We start from the raw sequence: 20,980 nt of genomic DNA, 5'->3' as shown, positions 1-20,980 counted from the left end.
GACAATGGACCGGCTCAGTTAGTGGTGGGACTTTCCACTATCCCTGAGGCCAGACAAAGATATTGCCTCTGAGATACATCTTTATACACCAAAACAAACATGTTACGTATCACTCTTGACTTATCAGGGTGCCACCCATTGCCTTGTACCTGTACCTTGTTTACTGAGGTGTTCTGGTACCTCCTTTCTGGAATGTGATTCCGTTTTGTGCCGAGCACCTCTTAGGAATATGTGGTTTTACAGTATCAACCTTATGCTTGCCAAATTCTGTGAGCAGGGCCTGCCTCTTGCTCACAACTTAACTCTGCTTTATATTAGCAAGTTTTGATCATTACTTTAGCCCAGGCCTCTGATACAAGGCCTTATGTTTCAGGCCCTCTTACTACAGTGTTCAGCATAATAAGTTTTACAACAGTATATAAATCATTCAGACACAAATCTCTCCCAGACACAAACTTTTTGCTCCCCGGAGGTTTCAGATCCTGCTCCGTTGTTTCGTCTGTTTTCTTCCCTGGAATTAACTTTTCAGCACTGTCCAAAAGGGCGCTCAGTGCCACCCTTCTAAAAACATTCCCATGAGCCTCCTTGATAAATTGGACCAATTGTCGGATGTCACAGTACAATCCCTGAATAACAAAAGGAGAGAGAGAGAGGGACAGAGAGAGCTGTGTTACTCAGTTTGCATACAAGCAGGGAGGGAAACAAATATTCCTTTTGTATGCAGCTAGGGTGATGCACTAGATCATGAAGAATTGCATACCTCAATAATTTTGCCAGCTGTTGTCTGAACTGTTCTTTACTTACAGGTTTATGTTTTTTCATTAGGGTCAAATGTTTCTCTTTGTAAGAGGAAAGTCAATCCAGGAGCCAGCTAAGAGACTCTGTAACCATCTGGGGCAAACTCTTTTGATAATGTAATCTATGAGTTACTGATCTGCTTGATGGTGTACATGACTAGTTTTTAAATCATCATCATTATTAAAGGTGGAGCAGGGGGCTGTAAAGAAATAATTTAACGAAGGCAAGGTTGCAGCTGACCTTCACATCAATCTATTAACTATCATAAGCATGTCATTATTGTTATGGGGCATATTTTGTACTGGAAAAAGGCAGTTTTAGATTACGCCAGGGTTTGTGGACCAGAGGATCTGGGAGCTGTGAAGGTGGTTTGAAGCCTCTTTTACCCATTCATCTAATCCAAAATGTTAAAAGGCAGGAAAAATCCTAGTGAAAAAAGCAGCATCTCAGATTTTTTCTTAATTATTTGAATGGATTACATCATGACAATAGAGAGGAATGACTCATACATTCACCAATCTAACTCCCACAATTAGATTTTTTTTTTTACCTTATTACATTTGCGTGCATAACTGTAGCCCCTGGGAGGAGTTGGTGTGGAAAGGGCACCCCTATCTCTGCAGGAGAGAACTTTCCAAAGGACCCGACTTCTGTTTCAGGAGCTTTCTTGAGAGCCCTCAGTCTATTCTGAAAATTCCAGCTGTGGAACAATGTGGCCAGTTCTCTACAAACACCAGATCAGTTGATGGACTAGCTGGTGCCCTGGCTGAGGTACCGATTTCACAAGATACTTACGCACATGCCCACCTTTAAGCACACACGTACTCCCACAGTAGGAAAATCCCAGACATAGCCCTCTCACATCAGCCCACCATCTTTACAGAGTGTGTAGTGGGCACTATGCAGCCTACTCACATGTCTGAAGTTAGGCATGTGCTTATGTACCTGGCTGAACCGGGGTCTCAACCACCTACCTCTTCTCCTCTGGAAAGGCATATATCTTCTCAAGCAAAAGTATACCTGTTGGTCCTAACTGAACCCCTAGCAGATGTCTGCCCTCTTCCCAAAGCTACATATTAGTTCGGTACGATTGGCAGCCTTTGCTAAGAGAGTTCCAAGAGAGAAATACAGAGGTACTGCAGGTCAGGACTGAGTTACCTTAGTAGGACTGTACTTGGGAAGCTTGCACAGCACCTACCAGAACTGGGTCACATCCAGCTCATGTAAACCAGCATATCTCCATTGAAGGCAATAGAACTACTCTGATTTATCCCAGCTGGGGATCTAGCCCATTATTCCTGGCTCCAGTTTAGTGCTATTCGTTTTTCCCTTTCATTAATATCAAATTCACAATTAAACAAATGGAGTCCCCATTTGAAAACACAGGGGATCAAAGACCAAACACAGTGTATAACCCTATGCTGTCTGGGTCAGATTTGCCCCTGACAGACATCTGAAGGATATGACTTTTTCTTAAACTTGTGTAGCTAGCCATGCCAATAAAGTCTCATTGAACTGAGACCTGATTTTCAAGCCCAGCTGCTTTACGGGGGAGAGAGGAAATTCAACTTGTAAAACCTGCACCTAAATCCTCACCAGGTTTTCAGAGCTATGCAGTTCATGCGTAGTAGAAGCACAGCGAGTGATCAGTGACTTGAACATGGCGCTGACAATAATACCTTCCACACTTTGGGCTGTAGACTTGTTGTCCACTGTGGTGAAGTTATTTCCAAATCCAGCCTTGTCTGCAAAATGCAAGCACAATAAACCATTCGGCTCGGCTGAGATGTTAACAAATTACAGATTAAATACATAATTACTTTTTAAATGTATTAAAAGATGTAATTCACACAGAATCATATGTTCAATTTTTGTGACCCAACCTCATAAACAATACAGCAGATATAAGTGGCACGAATAAGAAGAGGGATAGAAAAATCTGCCATTTGAAGAGAGATTGAAATGATCAAAACTGTTTATCCTCTCCCTTTATCTCCTCTCTAAAACAGAGGAATACAAAATAACAAATGGAATAGGAAAGGCAATTCAGGCATTCCTTTTTCCCCACTCAGATAACATAGAACAAGGGGGCACTCAACTAAATTTAAAAGTAATTTAAAACTGATGAAAGGAAATTCTTTTCAACCAATGAAACTCCGCTCTCACAAGATACTATGGAGGCCAAGATCTTAGAATAATTCAAACCACAGATTAAACATTTATATGGATAATAAAAACATCCACAGTTCCTTAGACAGGGCAAAAACATTCACAAGAGAGGGCTTATCCTTTGACGGTATAAGCCAATGTGTAGCTGATGGATGTTAAGAAGAAACTTGCCCTGTGGGCCAGTTATTTCACAGTTGTCCACTATGGTGTTTCTTGCACCTTTCTCTGAAGTGACTGGGATCATAGACAAGGAGATAAACTACTAGTGTGTTTTGATATGGCAATTCCTATATTCCAAATGCCCACAATTAGCTACTTTTGTATGCAATGACCAATGTACATGTACCATCATCATAATGGTAAACAGAATTGTTTGCCTAACTGAAAAAAAAATGGACATACACTGTATGCACATAAATCTGAATGCGACTATTCTTGTTTACATGATCTGTTTAGCTACTTGCTGCCTCACCTTAGGCTCTGCAGAGAGATTTAATGCTCAATTATATCTCCATTCAGAATAAACAAAGAACACACAGTCCACTCCAGCTGGCATTTGGTCAAGCAGAAAACCTTGTGCCTGAGGCACAGTTGAGAGAAAATTTTCTTTCACAAAGCCATAAACAAACAGGTAGGATGCATTAAAAGAGAGAGCACATCTGCTTCTCTAATTCCAATTGTACTGGAAATAAAAGAATTTATAGGGCCAGACCCTCAGCTGGTGTAATTCGGAGTAGTTCCAGTGACTTTAATAGAGTTACACTGATTTACACCCACTGAGAGTTTAACCTAGTAATTACAATTACATTTTGCCTTTAGAAATTCAGTGCAACTTTTTGATAGTGGCAGCCAGCATTCCCTATGGTGGTGTCATCAAGTACAATGTGACTGGGGCTTGTGACGCCAGCTGTACTTACTGTCAGTGACCGGCTCCATGCAGAATCCTAGCAAAGCGTGAAGGAAATCCACTACATTATTGAGGGAATCTCTGTTCACATAGTCCCTCATGGTCTGCCGGAACTGCATTTTATCCAGCTTGTACAGCTTTGTAAGGCAATTCTGAGCCTGTGAAGATATTACAAAAAAGAGAAATATCTGCTTGAGTTTTGGTAACAGTTACAGGGTCCTTCAGGTGCATTTCTGCCCTTGTTTCGCCACTGCTGTGGGGTCATAACTAATGTCGCCTACTAGTCAAAAGGTTTGAATACCACAACAAGATATGGGCTCTCAGCTAATGCCAACCATGCAATTCAGTCATAGGAGCCATTACACCACATTATCTTTTGGAGAAGATGTTAAATCAAGGTCACTTCTGCCCTCCTCTTGCAGTCCTCCAAATGGAAGTTAAAATTTCACAGCTGATGAAATGAGTAGGAACCCAATTACTCTGGCCAACACTTACAGTATAATGTTGATAAAACAAACTGTGGTGTAGGGGTGTCAGATTTTGAGCCTATAGCCCAGATCCAAGCCTGTTCATGTGTTTATCTGACTCCAGTGACCAATTCAGATGCTGCGGAACGCAAACTTTTATTTACAAAAATAATTCAGTGTTGACTCTTTATTGCAAAGTTAACTATCTAGGTGTGACCCAATGCAGTGAGGTGTTAGAAAGCCTGAAATATCAGCTCCAAGAGATGGGTAAACTGTCTGTTTCCTCACAGCGTGGTGTTGGTTCTGAAGCCCAATGGTAATACTGTGATTTTCTAATAACTTAGATGCACAATGGCGCATCCAAAACAGCCTGGCCAAATAAACAAACAGCAGAAATAGCAGCCATCCCAAAACTGCACTACAAATCTCTTTCCATAAAGACCCCAGATCAGCAAGGCACTTAGGCACACACTAACATTAAGCATGTCCCACTGAGGCTAACAGGACTATTTACATGCTTAAACTCAAGCATGTTCCTAAGTGTTTTGCTGGATCAGGACCTAAACGATGCAAAACTTAATGGCAATTTTACTAAGTAATAGCTTGGTTGCTACATGACACTAGCATTGTAGCCCTGTCTCTCCGGTACCATAATGGCAAACAGAATTTGGTCCTCTCCAAAGAGTGAGTTTGACAGCCCTGCTCTAGGGCCTGATCCAATTCCCACTGAAACAAACTGATCAGCCCAAGGGAAAGGCTCCCATTAACTTGAATAGTCTTTGGATCAGGCCTCTAATGCTCAAGAGTATACTGCGAAGTATTGCTGACTGCATCATGGATGCGATGCTTGCCTACACAGTCATGACCAGTATCTTTCTTGCTGCTTTGGAAAGCATTTTGAGGAAGCTTGTGCAGAAAGGCACTATATGAAAATAAATTCTTTTCTACTTTTTTCTTAGTTTCACATCCCTGACTTTGGAGGTTTATATAGACAGGAAAACGGTGGCGCAAATTACAGTGAAACAGGAGAACTGGTGAATTAGGATTTAAAAAGGAATAAAATAAAAAAACCCAGCACACAGACATTTGGAATTGCCTGATGACTATTTTGTATTTTCAGTTTAAAATGAAATTAATTACAATTTTTGTCTCCAGGAAAACAACTAGCTAGATCCTCTAATGTGGTGCAGCTGCTTTGCATTGCACTGTCAGCATAATCTGAATTTAAAGCTGTAGAACCCAGTCTGAAGATCACACTACTGCAAAGCAGTGTGGATCTGATTTAGGGACTCTGATGTTTCTCCTCATTCCTGCTGCTAGTATAATTTGGACAAGGAAGCATTGCTAAGACATCCCTATGCCACACCAATCCTCACTTGTGTCTTCAGCCTCTTGTGGCCATTACAGCCCAGCATAAATTAAAGCAACTTTTTCACTGCCCAAACCAGAGCAGCGGGACCAGCCTGCACAGAGCAGCTTTGGAAGCAGGGGAATGCAAAGGAGAATTTTAAACACAGGGCCTGCTACTTATGTGCTCTGTGTTCCATCCCTGGCTCAGCCACAGACTTCCCGTGTAAAACTGGGCAAGTCAGGTAGGCCTGAATTTTTAAATGTCTTTAGGCATTGCTGTGCTCAGCGTTGCAATGCTTAACTTATTTAGGAGCCAATATCTTATTTTCAAAAGGGATTTAGGTTCTTAAGTGCCTAAATTGCTTTTAAAAATGAGACTTAGGTGTTGTAACACTGGAGCACAGCAACGCCTAAATACCTTTAAAAATCTGGGCCTTAGTCTGTGTGTGTCTGTTAAATAGGGGTAATACTTCCCTGCCTCATGGGGTGTCGCAAAGGCTATGAAGCGCTCAGCTTCTATGGTGATGAGGTCATACAGGTACTTAGATAGGAAGATCTGACCCAACATGCTGACGAAAGCCAGGATAAAAATCAGCAACGAGTACCTTCAGGAGTCCTATCTTTTAAAGTTCTAGTCCTTATTCTGGGGTTTTACAGCATGAATCCATCTCTCAAAACTGGTAAAAAATGCTCAGTAAATGGCAAGGAAACATGCATCAGAACTAAAAGCATGCAAACAAACTGCAAAGTAAACTGAAGGAAATAGAAATACATCTGCATTTTACAATGTAATCAAACACTTAGAGAAGTTGAACTGTTCCTGATCTTGACTGGAGCGGGGAAAATTTTTTTTTTTTTTTTTTGCAGCAAATATAAAATTTACTGGAAAATGCATTTTTGGGGGGACTGAAACTATTCGCAAATTTCGCAAACTGTTTCAGCTGAAAAAATTATTTTGGAAATGTTGAAACAATTTTGAAAATGTCATTTTGACTTGACATTTGAAATGTTTCATTCAACCCAAACAAAATTTTTCAGTTCGAAACAAATATACTTTTTCCCCACGTTTTTCAGTGTGGCCACCAATCCAAAAAATCAGTGACTTGCTCCGCTCTAGCCTTGAGCTCATAGCACTCTGAGGTTCACCTATACAGCTATACGCTTTGAATTCAAGGCTCAGTATCAAAATACAAAATGCTGCATGCACGTCTACTGTCAACTTTTTAACTAACTGAGACAGTTAACGGGGGGGATCCTATAAAATCTCCCTCTCTAGGCCAGGTTTATAGCCAGGTCTCAATCCCACCTCCACCTCCACCTCCATTTTCGCGGGCACAGTCTACACCTGCTAATGAAGCCAATGGGAATGCTCACTGTAGCAAGCATGATGGCCAGTAAAAAGTGTTTGCGAGACTGCGCCTTTAGAATTCACCTGTTTGGCAGGACACTGGGCGCTGTGTTCCCATTGAAATCGCCTATACCTGGGTTTTAATTCTCTGGGATGCAATCAGAGCGATAACTGAGCAATTCTGGGCCCTTTATGCTGCTCGCATGGCATCAAAGGGCCAGCAAACTAGGTAAAGCTACCTCATGATGGAGGAGGGGGTCTGCAGCACGGGAGCATGCCTAGAGCACAGTGCACCCTGGCTATTCGGGGTTGCTGGAGCAGCCCATAAGCAGACATTCAAGGCCACCAGCAGGTAACGCAGGGCTTGTCTACACTTATGGATTTTTGTACCGATGTAATCAAACTGATATAGTCACCACTGTAAACCTCCCCAGTGTAGCCATGCTGCACCAGTGTACAAAGTAACTCTTGCTAGTGCAGTATGTCCACGCTAGGGCTTTGCAAATCTGCATGGCAGAGAAGCCCCTGGGCCAGCTCTAAATTGAGTTGGGCCCGAGACATGCCCCTAGCAGGGCCAGGAATTTGAAAGGGACAAAGATGGCTTAAAGCTGCCTTGGCTCGGCTGCAGTGCTCAGTAGGTGCTGCTGAAATTGGGGGACAGCATTTAATGACGAATATGAAGGAAGCTGTGTTTAGGGGGAGAGTGTGGGCTTCCCAACATCAGCAGACTCATTTCAGAAAGAAGGGGTTAGGGAGAGCTGGAATCTGCTTTAGTTCTCTTACATTCTCCCGGAATACCTGGTGTCTCAGACGATCTCCAGAGAGCCCTCGGTGTCCTTCTCCGCAGCCATAAGCACAGCCCAGGGATTTCACTATTTTGATCAGCATCGTCAATGCCAGCCTGTGGGTGCTTATGGGAGTGCTTTCATCCTAAGAGCCGCAGAGGGGAAACGACACCATGTGACACTGAGGTCAGGTAACTGGCATACCTTTAGCACCTGCTCAGAACACACCGCTGCACATTCTTGCTGGCAAACAGTCCAATATTAGTCTGAATAGCTAAGTAACTCCTGAAAATGCTATTGATTTTTACCTATTCAAGCTCAGGGCTTAATCCTTCAAAAACTTGCTATCAGGTGCAATTCTGACTACAATGAGCACTGATGTCAATTGGGGTACTCCTAGTATTCAGCTATCTGCCAGGTAGTAAAGCTCAGATTGTGCTACCTGGACTGATAGTGAGTACTACTTTACTGAAAGTACTCCCATTGAAATCCATGGGACTACTCATAAAGTACTACTGAACATGAGTAAGAGGGGCAGAACCAAGTCCTAAGGAACTCAAGGATCAGAACCCTAGTCAAGTAACAAAATGAAGTCTGTGTTGTCATCTAGTGGATAAGGCCCAGGATGTGGAGTCATGAGACCTGGGTTCTATTCCTAGCCCTGTCATAATCTGCTGTGTGACTTTGTCTGTCTTGTCTCATTAGATTGTAATCTCTTCAGGGCACTATCTGTCTCTTCCTGATTGCACAGTGCCTAGAATGTGGGAGCCTCTAAGTGTTACCATAAGATAAATAATAAAAAGCAGAAAAATTCAGCAATAATTTTTCCTGTTTTAAAAAAGCATTTGTAGAGTATGTAAAACAGCACCTATTCAAGGCATCAGGAATACTTGTTTTATCTTAAAAATGCAGCCACGCTAGGCCAATTAGGGCTGCTTAGCGGAGTTGCTTTGCTTGGGTAGCCACAGCAGAGGGTGCTGAATTCTCCATGGTGATGCATGCACTGGGTTTGATGTGGGTACCGCAGTGACACAAATGAATATATCTTAGAGGTGCAAAGAAAAGAAAACCTAGCAGTTTCCCAAAAACAGAAAGGGAAAAGGAAATGATAATTACTCACCCACATATACACACACACACACACACACACACACTTGACATACCTTATGTCACATGCATGTATTCTCTATATTACATGGTACCCAAACATACCTTTTCTTGATTTTTATCATTCTTTTCATAAGGCCCTCCACCTCCTCCTCCACCACCTCCATCAGCTCCGCCGCCACCTCCTCCTCCACTACTTCCTCCACCTCCACCTTCTTCTCCTCCCCCATCTCCAGTTCCACTGACTGGGGGGGCCCTGAATCCACAGCCTGGGCTGCCCGAAGCAGCCCCCTTGAGCTGGAAGGATCCCTCACTTGGTCTCTTTTCCGCGGCCTCATTTTCCTTGTTCTCACTCTTCCTTCTGACTTTCTCCACGCAGGGCACCACGCCAAGCTGCAGCAGGCACTCGACGATGTTCAACGCCACATCACAGATCCGGGAGCTGATGTCGTGGTTCAGGACCAAGTAAACGGCCTTCAGAACCACCTGGAGAAAGAGGACAACAACATGTTTTGGTCAGACTTGTTTTCTGTATCATCATCATCATCATTTCGTATTTGTATTACATTGGCGCATAAGAGCCCTAGCCATGGACTGCTTACAATCTAGATGTAAGTCAAGAGACAAGAGGTGTCTTGTCACAGACGCACAGTCGGGGAGCACAAGGGAACAATCAGACAATATTGGTCATCATGGTAGGCAGTGGTCTCAGCACACCAACGGCCTAACCATCATCAAGTTTTTTGAAGACATCCCAGCAAGAGAGAGTTTTGCGGAGGGATGTGAAGGAGGATAATGCATTTGTTTGAGGATGTTTATGGGGAATTCCTTCCAAATGTAATGGGCAGCATGGGAAAAAGCACAAATTTAACAAGTGGTCAATGGAGGATGGTGTTAGAGGCCAACTGGAGGTGGTAGTCAACAAACATCTCAATGGTGAATGAGAGAGGCTAGAGAGGGTAGGAATAGGCTATGAAGGACCTTGAAAGTGAAGACAAGCAGCTTTATGTTTAATGTGATAGAGGAGGAAGAGCCAGTGGAGGGATGCAAAGAGAGGGGTTACATGATCAAAGCAATGGGCTAGAAAAATGATCTTTGCAGCAGCATTCTGAATGGATACAAGCAGGGCAAGATTGCATTTACCAAGGGCTGAGAGGTGGACATTGCAGTCACTGAGATGCCAGACTATGACAGCCTGGACAAGAATGTCAGCTGTGTGGATGGAAAGTAAAGGCCTAATCTCAGAGATGTCATTCAGAAAGAATCTGCAAGGTTTAGATATAATCTGGATGTGAAGACTCATGATATAATCTGCAAGGTTTAGATATAATCTGGATGTGAAGCTCAGAGAGATCTCAGCTGAAGATGACACCCAGGTTATAGGCATAAGCAACAGGCAGAATGTTGAGGTTTTTCAGAGTGATTGAGAAGGCGGAGGGGGAAGTTCTTGTGGGGGTGGAAAGATTAAGAGCTCAGTTTTAGCCATGTTGAGCTTGAGCTAGTGGCTAGACATCCACAAGGCGATGTCTGTGAGACAGGCTGAAATTTTAGTTTTGGCAGAAGGAGAGAAGGTCTGGAGTGGAAAGGTAGATCTGTGAGTCATCAGCATAGAGAAGGCAGTTGAATTTGTGTTTGCGGATGAGATTGCCCAGAGGCAAGGTATGGAGGTAGAAGAGAAGAGGACCCGGACAGAACCCTGTGGAACCTCTCAAGAAAGATGGTGGAGAGGATGAGGAGGATCCTCCTAAGGACATGCTGAAGGAGCAATTAGAGAGGCGGGAAGGAGAAGCAGAAGAGGTCAGTCATGGAAGCCAAGGGAGGACAAAATTCCAAGAAGCAGTGAATATTTTAAATGCAAGGGTTTGATTTTGAATGTCTTCTTCTCCCTCGGCTATCGTGAGAGTTTGGATTCACTACCCAACTCTATCCGCTCGCTCACTCAACAGAAGGAAGAAGGTAAATGATCTGCCAGAGCCAGGAGTCTGGGCGGTGGTGGGCTTTGCTGAAATTTTGACATGGATGAATCTCTCACCTTTCAAGGAAATCTATTTCCCTCACAAAGATCTTTTCTGCTAGTCCAGTGTCAGAAACCTCTGTGATAGCACTAGGAAATGACTCCCAGATAGTTAAGGCAGCATGATCTACTGGGTAGGCCACAAGCATGCAGGTCAGGAGACTTGGGTTCTATTCTGCCACGGATTTACTGTGTAAACCTGGGCAAGTTACTTCCCCTCCCAAAGGGCAGGGACCATCTCTTACTATGTGTTTGTATCACTGAATATGTCAGGATCTGCAAGGCAGATGCCTACACGCTTGACTACTTCTTTTAATTCTTACTAAATCCTGTTAAATGTGAAGGATTCATCTCAGCAAGTACACTGAAATAATCTCTCTTTTCATTAGAGCCAACTGCAAGGATCTGTAAGGCAGATGCAGTGAGAGGAGAGATGGTTACCTGAGGAATTCTCTGCTTCCAAACAATTAACAAGCCTTTTAGCTTGCCAGAGGAAGGATCATAAATGAGAAGAAAGAGAAGGAAACGTTTTCTGTTATAATTTATTTGCTTTCCTAGGTTTCAATCAGAACTTTATGGGTGTATTCTCCCTTGGTGCACATGTATTACTCTCTCGTTAAGAAGAACAGAAGTTGCATTACCTGAAAGACTATACCCTTTAGTATTTTTCAAATGTACCCGACTGGTCTTGAATGACCTTCCTGCCATGCTGGAATGGATAGGTATATAGAGAGACTATGGAAAAAAGCTCTCTCAGGTTAGCTCAATGGCACAGCTGCATTGACAGAAGAGGGCTGAGGCTTTTCTTGTTCCTTTGCCAATTACCGAAAGATCCAGCATGCCATTCTTGTGGACAAAGTTGTTGGTGCCGTCAATGTGATCCGTGTCCTCTAGGCAGCTGTAATTGATGCAGGAGTCAGTCAAACTCCGTGGGAGATTGGCGCAGGCCAGCGGCTCATGGGGCATCTCTGGAATGGGCACCTGGTTGCACAGCTTCCGCATGTGTTCGCTGAAGAAGTCCGCGTAGCCCACGTTGAATGAGGCCAGGGTGGTGTTGAAGGTGGCCACAGTGATGGTAGAAATCTGGGATCGCACTGTAAGACAGAAAACAGGTATCTTGGCCTTTCCTGTTTTAGTGACAAAATTACCCATTCAGGCTGTGCTTATTACGGTAATTAGCACCACAGGCAATAGTGTAATTTGTTTTATTATTTCTAAATTTGTCAGCACATAAGTATCTTAAGGATCAGTTAGAAACGTGAGCATCACAGCTCTCCAACTTTTAGTAAGCCTTTCTGATACGGATCTGACCTAGTGCATGGCAAACTGCTCCCGGAACGAATGCAGCTCAGACGTGAGGAATCTGCAGAGCAGCCCAGAGAGGAGAGCTTTGCCTGAAATGTGTAAGCACCAGGGAAGGGGGAGATGTGCCTACGCTAGATTTTAGCTGACACAAATGCAGCCTTTCTGAGGCTATTCAGAATTGTTCAGAGAGTGACTTCGGAAAATGAATCCCAAATGCTCATTTCACGCCACCCAAATACATCTTCCTCTACTAGCTGTGTGGCCTGGTAGCTCATTCATAGATAGATAGTGCCCTGCTCAGCATGGGGGTATAAGGTAGAAGACGGTGCTCCTGTGCAGGGGGCAGCAGGCAGGCACAACACCACAAGCACTAAGAAGTGCTGGTAGTACTGCTCCAGATTAGCCATACGAGCCTCTCAAAGGAGACAGGGGGAGCGAGGCTCTGTTCAGAGCTGGATCCAATAACTGCATGCTCCAACTTTCCAAAGGGTGCAGCAGCAGCGCTCCCGGCCTGGTCCTGGAGGCACTTCAATCTGCTCCCCAAGGAGGTCTGTGGCTCCAAGCTACTAGCTAGCCTGGCATGTTTGAAACTAATTCCAAACCATTTTGTGCCAGGCCTCCAGTTGGAATCTGGGGGCTCAAATGAACTAAAAGAAAAAAAGAATTCAGCTGAGTCGGAGACCTGCTCTGAGTCTACCCCAAAGGCTCAGTGGGTACTGCAAGGCGCCCTCCGGTTCAATGGCACATCAAGCCATTAGGAGGCTCAGCATATGGTGCCTTCGGGATGTTGGTGACAACCTGCTTTACATCTCCATCTTTATGGACCCAGCTGAGCAATGTATTCAGCATCTGAATGAGACTGGCTGCAGTGCAACCCAGAGAAGTGATGACAGGTGGAAGGAGTGGCGGAGATTATATCAAGTGCTTAGATTGAAGGTGCACAGCTGCTTTTTGCTACTCAGGTTCTTCCCTTAGGGGCTATGTCCGGAATACCCACGTTGTAGCTGCGGTCAGGACTTTATCTAGTGAGAAGTGTTGTGTTGCAAACCCTCCCTGAGCCCTGTCTGGGGCAAAATGAGTCAAGCACTCAGTTCTATGGCTAAAAACTGCCTTGTTTTCTTTCATTCCTTTAAAACACGCTTTTAGCATATGGCTGGGTGAAGATTGGGTCAACATTTGGAGGACATTTTCACAAAAACGATATCCTCCTTTTTTTTTTTTTTTTTTTTTTTGGCACATCAACATTTTGAATGAAAAATTTCATTGCAATTTCAAATTTTGAAACTTTTTGACCAGCTTTATTTCTTTCCTTGCTAAAATCTTCAAAGCTCACTAGTACCTTGGACTGTGGCTGCACACACACAAAAAGATTAGCTAATCAAGTAAGAACAAATAAGACGCAGAGTTTCAGCAACTTGACAAATTCCTATGTGGAGGTGGACAATGCACCACCAATATTAGTGAGAGTGGATTGCCACTGAGTTAAGTATCTGCATGGGAATAGAGCCCCCTTCTTTGCCGGATTAATGGATTTTATATTTTACGTTTTAGAGGAAAAATATTGTCAAATGACAACGGAAGAGGAAGGATGGTCCAGTGGTTAGGGCATTAGCCTAGAACTTGGGCAACCTGGGTTCAATTTTCTGTACTGCTACTGACTTCCTGTGTGACCGTGGACAAGTCACATGGCCTCTCTGTGCCTCAACTCTCCATCTACAAAGATTACAGCACTTCCTGCCTCACAGAGGTGTTCTGTGGATAAAAACGGAGAGGTGCTCAGATACTCCAGGGGCCATCTGAGTACAGCAGAAGCTCAGAGTTACAAACATCTCGGGAATGGAGATTGTTCATAACTTTGAACAAAACATTAGGGTTGTTCTTTCAAAGGTTTACAACTGAACATTGACTAAATACAGCTTTGAAACCGTACTATGCAGAAGAAAATGCTACTCTCCCTTTATTTGTTTTAGTAGTTGACGTTTAACACAATACTGTACTGTATTTGCTTTTTTTGTTTTGGTCTCTGCTGCTACCTGATTGCGTATTTCCAGTTCCAAATGAGGTGTTTGGGTGACTGGTCAGTTCGTAACTCTGGGGTTTGTAACTCTGGGATTCAACTCTACCAATGATAGATGGAAGGCTTAAATGTTTTTTGCACCTGGCTAAAAGGGAGGCAGCAGCTGTCTATGCTTGATTCCTGCCCTCCCCACCCTAAGGCTGGAAAACTTCTCATTAGTAACAGTGCCAGCCTGTTAAGACTGAGGTGTCTTGTATAATTTTAGCAGCCCTACTATAGGGAAACTGTGGCAGTGCTCTTGTTCTATTGGTAGCCAGTTCTGTTACTGTAAGAAGAGGGGGTCTTAGCTCTGATGGGGTGGCCATATGCTGATAGGAGCCATTACAATCTTCCTACCTTTATGGCTCTTGCAGTTTTAAATGGATAAAGCACTTTTAGCAATTTCCAGAACTGCCAACCCCAAGTGTTCAAAAATCATGAGTCAGGTCCAAAAAACAATCATGAGATTATTGTTAAAAAACCCTCATGATTTTAAAGTCAAATTCTGGGTTCCTTTTCCTTGCCTTCTATTTCTTGGGCCTTTAGGGTTTCACTTGCTTCATTTTTTTTGAACTTTTCCCTGAAATCATGTGGGTTAGAAATGAACTTTTTAAAAATAAGGTGAAAGCTGAGATTCTCATGCAATTTCTTAATTCCAGCAGTTGGGTCTTTCAGAAAACCATCAAATATTGTGAGACACATAATAAAATCACAGGAGTTAGCAAGATTGACTTCCTGCCCTAAACTTCTGTGCAGTGTTCCTGTACACTGTTAAAAAGGTGCTGTGTCCCAGCCTAAAGGTGGGTGCATGTCCTTTGTAAGAGATTATAATGATAATCCTAAATAGGACAAAAAGAAGAAACAACGAGATATACAGAAAAACCAAAATGGGAAAGAGGGGATTCATCAGATATTAATCAATTAAAAAAATAAAACTATCTCAGCCTCCTGACGTTCACACTCCAGTGTGGTATTTGCTCACTGCTATATTTGACACACCTTCTTTGACGGTATTCTCTCCGTGGCTGTTTGAGTGGTCAGGCAAGTCAGCGACCAGGGTGTGATGAGAGTGAGAATGTCTAGCACTCAGGCTCTCCATCTCTGTAGCTGTGTCAGAACTCCCCCGTCTGGTGAACTTCCCTAGGATGAACACACCAAACAGACATTTAGCTTGCAAGTCTAAGGAACGCGTGAGGGCTAGAAGTTGAGATGTGAGAATGGGGTTCACTGAGATTAGCAGGAGTCCAGACCTCACTTGAATTGTATGAAACAGAGCCCAAGTGGAAAATCCTTATTGAGGCTTTGTCTACACTACCACTTTTGTCGGTCAAGGATGTGAACCCCTCCCCCCCACCCGACTGACGTAAGTTTCCCTGGCAAAAGTGCTGGTGTGGACAGCGCTATGTCAAGAGGAGAAGCTCTCCTTCTGACAAAGCTAATGCCACTCGTTGGGAGTGGTTCAATTATGCCGGCAGGACAGCTCTCTCCTGCTGGCAAAGTGTGGCTATACGGGAGACCTTACGGAGGCACAGCTGTGTCCATAGTGTAGACATAGCCTTAGTGTACATCTAGTTACTCAAGCAAAACTCCCATTAATGCCAGGAGTAAGGCTGGGGGAGGGTCATTCTCCTGGGACTGACTGGAAATACGTTTTGCCCAAGTCCTATTTACTTATTAGAAACAAACTGACCTAAACATGGTCATTCAAGGTCAGCAGTCAGCACAACAACAAGCTTCACCTTAGAAGCTGGCAGAAAGACTATGCCATTTCTACAACAGGTGCGGCAAACTGCAAGTCAGGGCAAAGGACATAACCAGCCATCAAAGGGAGGGCCTGTTTTCCCGTGACAGAGTGATGGAGAAATAAAGAGCCTCCGTTCCACTCTGCTATTCTGGGAACATTCTGGAGCAGAACAATTAATCAGAATACAGGGTTGCGATATTAATCCTTTCCCATCAGTCACCTAGTATGGCAGTTTGCCATCCTCCTCTCTCAATGCTGCGCCGGTCCTCTCCGACCCCAGAAAAGCTGCCAAAGGAGAATGTGCTGCGAGTGGGTGACACATCCAAATGATCCTCGTGGAGCAGGAAGGGCACCCCCATCCTTCGCTGCCGTTTTTTCCCAGTGTGGTGGAAAGGAATAGAACCCTTGCGCTCACGCTCTCGATCCTCTTTGCGGCTCTTAAACTGCAGAAGGAAGAGGAGAGGGGTTAGAGCCAGGCAGAGGCTACAGGGATTTCACTACAGTTAGAGGGGAAGGACACAAACAGATGAAGGATAAGCATGCAGAGCCCAATCCTAAATTTCCCCACTCTAGCCCTTTGTCTATGATGGGTATCTGCACTCCAGCACCACCCACATTTAAGGACCGCACCAGTGCACCTCATGTTGGGAGAGCAACCACACTTTGCTACGGGAAATGCTAAGGTGATGACTTACTTTCCTTGACATCTGTCTCAACCCATCCCTCCAGTTTTATAATTAAGACATTCTTTATTTCAAAGATTTTTCATTATTACTGTTGTTGGACCTATATTTATTTTTTCTTTTCCCATTTCTCTCCTCCCTTTTTTGTGCATTGGATTCCCTTGTTTGATTAATCTGTTTAATTTTTTATATTATGAATCTTAATTTGTTTGTATAACCTTCAACTCCAAGGCAAGGGCCTTCCGGGGAGAGTGCTTTACAGATTTAGACTCAGATCTCAGGTGTAAAACCAGCATAGATCTATTGAAACTGATGGAGGTCCTCTGATTAATGTAATTTGAGGATCTGGCTGCAAACCACCGTCACTTAGGGAAAACTCCCATTGATTTCAATAAGAGCTTGATATGAGTACAGATTTCATCACTGGGCTCATAGAGTAAATATGAATACATACATGTATACATCATACACTGACATATAACATGTCCATCGAAAAAAACAAATGTGTGCCTCATGTTCAACCTAAATATAGACTCAATGCAAACTTTTAACAGTTGTATACATGGTATGTGTTTTGGCACTGGATTGTAGATAAACCAAAAACACATTACTGTGCTACTCACCTTCTTAAAGATGTTCATTCCCATGTCTGTGGAGAGATCTGGCACAGCTAGCCTGCGCAGGTTGGTGAGTGACACCTTAGCAAAGGCCTCAGTGCTTAGTGATTTTTCCTCCTCATTGCACTTCATTGTGAGATCCTTCACTCCCCAAAAGAAGAAAAACAGGCACAAGTAGAAATAGAAAGTAAGCAACTAAATCAGGGGTGGCCAACCTGAGCCTGAGAAGGAGCCAGAATTTACCAATGTACATTGCCAAAGAGCCACAGTAATACGTCAGCAGCCCCCCCATAAGTCCCCCCCCCCACCTCCCAGCGCCTCCTGCCCACCAGCAGCTCTGCCGATCAGGCCCTCCCTGCACCTCCCAATCAGCTGTTTTGTGCCCTGCAGGAGGCTCCAGAGGGAGGGGGAGAAGTGAGGGCATGGCAGGCTCAGGGGAGGGGGCGGGAAGGGGTGGAGTGGGGGCAGGGCCTGTGGCAGAGCCAAGGGTTGAGCAGTGAGCATCCCCAGCACATTGGAAAGTTGGTGCCTGTAGCTCCAGCCCCAGAGTCGGTGCCTATACAAGGAGCTGCATATTAACTTCTGAAGAGCTGCATGTGGCTCCGGAGCCCCAGGCTGGCCACCGCTGAACTAAATCATCTACTTCAATCCCATCCAAGGACAGCTCCAAAGGAGAAGAACCTTAATTCCATCAGACAAAACTCCACTCTCACATTTTAGGGTTAAATATATTTAGAGATTCAGAGACAAAAGATTAGTTCTAATAGTTTATCATTTAAAATGACAACATTTTGCCACTACAAAAACCATCAATGGCAGGAAGCAGTGCATTGGACTGGGAGTCAGGAGACATGCAGTCTACTCCCAGCAAGAACACTAGCATAGTGTATGAGCTTGGACAGGTTGTTTCACCAGTTTCACCAGCAGCTATGGATAATTATAATTATCTTCCCTTATAAAGTGCTTTGAAATCTATGACTAAAAAGTGATGTGTAAGAGGCAAGTGTTAGTTTCATGAAATATACCAATAATATCCAAAATACATTAATACAAGGGTTCTCAACTGGGGGACGGGACACCTCAGGGGGTCGTAAGGTTATTATATGGGGGGTCGCAAGCTGTCAGCCTCCACCCCAAACCCTGCTTTGCAACCAACATTTATAATGGTGTTAAATATATTAAAAAGTGTTTTTAATTTATAAGGGGGGGGTCGCACTCAGAGGCTTGCTATGTGAAAGGGGTCACCAGTACAAAAGTTTGGGAATCACTGCATTAATGTTTCTGACTTAGCGTGTGGATTGTGATGAACAGCATTGTCATCACCCTCTCCATCTAAATAATGTTAAGAATTACTTGGTTTGTACAAATACAGACATTTTTATCATTTTATTAAACGTTTTTTAGAGGCTCAGGCTTCATTAAATGAATAAAAAACAAAGCTGATGTTTGCAGTGAGCATCCTTAATTCCAGCAATGGTGCTCTGGGATATCTTTACTTGTGTATCTTTACTTACTGCTACCTCCTTAATTTTTTTAAAAGCCTCAGGCCTCAAAACATCCTAGGCATCCACTTATCTCTAGGTATCCAAACCCCTTGGTGGACTGGAAACTCAGCAGGTTTCTCTCTTGAGCCTGAGTTGCTATAGCTATATGATGATAAAGAAGGAGGTGCAGGAGGTGGCATCCTTCAAGAGAAACAAAGCCTGGTCCTGTCCACTTGCGGTAATCAAAGATTGTTTGGCACGTGTCACATGAGCAAGGCTGTTCGCTCCTGTGACATGATCAAATCCCATGCAGGTAATTCCATTCTGCCTGCCTAAATATCACCATATTGTTTCAGCTGGAGAGGTTACTCTCTTCATTCCGACACCAGAACTAGTGTGTAATGCTGCTGTATGATGTTAAAAGAAATCCTGCCTGTCACTCCAGAGGTGGCTGCACCTCAGTCAGGGGTGAAGTGATTTCTGTACAGTAACAGGTTCAAGTCCTGGCTACTTTAGGCCCAGTCCTACAAACACATAAGCATGTATGTAACTTTACTCGTGTGATTGATCCCACTGAAGTCAGTGGAACTACTCACATTAGTAGAGTCAAGTGTGTGTTTAAGTGTCTGCAGGACTGGGCCCTTGAGACCCTTTTCTCTTCATACTGTTTTCCAACTTTAAAGATCCCTGTAACCCCTACAGTTTTATGCCCAGAGTAGGGCATTCTCACTTGCCAGCCTTCCACTGAGTAACTCACTCCCCACACTTCCATGTGATAAAAACCAGAACACTCTGCAGCGCTCATGTACCGCTACAGGTTCGAGGGAGTCATCTAAAGAGATAGATCTTTTTCAGGGAGAGAGTTATTTCAGTACAACGGACATTTGGCCAAATTGGACACATGGAGTTTTGCATGTGCTCTTAAAACCATCTGCAAATTTGACTGCAGATTACAAGTGGCACATGACAGAGTAAATCCAATAAAAAGGTAATCAGGGCTTGGTTCTGGTGCTGGGCACTCTCAACTCCTATTAACATCAGCGGCAGCTGAGAGCAATCAGCAGTTCCTAGGATCAGGCTCTTGGATTGCAAAGTGCTTTGGAATCCTTGTGGATGGAAGGCACTACACAAATTTAACTCAGGGTTATCATCACTGTGCATTAGTGATAATCACTGTACTATCTGTATTGGGGTAGTGAAAAAGACCCAAACAAAAATCAGGTCCCTACTGTGCTAGGCACTGTACAAACACACAGGAAGTCACCCTGCGCAGAAGAGCTCACAGTCAGCTATTCAAACAAACCACTGTATATGAATTGAGTTACACAGTCAGCTTTACTATACACTATGGGATATGGCCTATTTTGAGAAATTAGTCTAATGTTCTAGTTGAAGACTGGTTAAAAATGTGGTTACCATCATAGCCGATCATGCAGCTTCTCTAGTACACATAAGGTGTGGCTAATAAGAAAACCCACAAAATTGTTTAGAGGCTGTTCCTATATATCTTTTCTCCTATTGCCCTGTATTGGCCTGGCTGTTTAGCTACGAATTCATTTGTATTTCTATCAGCTTCTGAGTATTACACTTGAAACTCTTGGGTTTAAATTACCATTACATCTAGTCAGCACAGCTTTGCTGTTTTTAGGTTTAAGTTTTTGCTCTTAGCTCCTGAAGTGTTATTGCAAAGCTGTACAGTTTTGAAAGCCCTCAAGGTTTTTATTTCCTAATTCTATCCCTATGCTGGATTCACTGCATATAGGTGCACTGCAGACTTTTCCTGACACTGAAATACTTGTTGACTAGAGTCACGGAGAAGGTATTTGTTTTATTCATATGCCTTCATTCACTTGCCGTTCTGCTTTGCAACAAGGAACAGGACATGTCATTGATGGCATGCTGCATGAAATATTAAAATATATCCTTCATTCTATGATTCTATGATTCCCCTACAGCCTGAACTGAGATTCTCTTTCTCTAGATATATAACAGTACAACCATTTGATCAGAACTAGTTTGCTGTGATATGCACAGAATTATATTTTAATGGTATTTCACATACAAATAAATAGTCTGCATGACAGACAAGCTAAGGCTTAGGAAGGTGGAAGAAGTTACATGGCAACCCCACATCTTTTCTATCCAC

General features: G+C 43.5%; 1 protein-coding gene across 14 annotated transcripts in view; it reads right to left on the bottom strand.

Moving 5' to 3' along the window:
* UNC80 (unc-80 homolog, NALCN channel complex subunit) overlaps nucleotides 1–20,980 on the bottom strand; it is a 192,723-nt gene that overhangs the window by 134,496 nt on the left and 37,247 nt on the right. For 12 of the 14 annotated variants that reach the window (XR_006284891.1, XM_043525302.1, XM_043525308.1 and 9 more), the window contains exons 9-17: nucleotides 17,357–17,491; nucleotides 16,271–16,493; nucleotides 15,306–15,446; nucleotides 11,771–12,039; nucleotides 9,037–9,417; nucleotides 7,823–7,969; nucleotides 3,885–4,032; nucleotides 2,395–2,543; nucleotides 457–626 (exon numbers count right to left, since the gene is read on the bottom strand). Coding sequence is in view for 13 of the 14 variants with exons in the window: in XM_043525302.1 (XP_043381237.1) it covers nucleotides 457–626; nucleotides 2,395–2,543; nucleotides 3,885–4,032; nucleotides 7,823–7,969; nucleotides 9,037–9,417; nucleotides 11,771–12,039; nucleotides 15,306–15,446; nucleotides 16,271–16,493; nucleotides 17,357–17,491 (1,763 nt within the window). In the remaining variant the exon portion in view is untranslated. The remainder of the gene's footprint in view (nucleotides 1–456; nucleotides 627–2,394; nucleotides 2,544–3,884; nucleotides 4,033–7,822; nucleotides 7,970–9,036; nucleotides 9,418–11,770; nucleotides 12,040–15,305; nucleotides 15,447–16,270; nucleotides 16,494–17,356; nucleotides 17,492–20,980) is intronic. The other 2 variants (XM_043525306.1, XM_037912917.2) reach the window with 1 other exon arrangement.

Source organism: Chelonia mydas, chromosome 11, assembly GCF_015237465.2.
Source record: "Chelonia mydas isolate rCheMyd1 chromosome 11, rCheMyd1.pri.v2, whole genome shotgun sequence".
In the NCBI taxonomy this organism is placed as follows: Eukaryota; Metazoa; Chordata; order Testudines; family Cheloniidae; genus Chelonia; species Chelonia mydas.
Note: the sequence above shows the minus strand (reverse complement) of the source record. Positions and strands in the feature narration are given on the sequence as shown.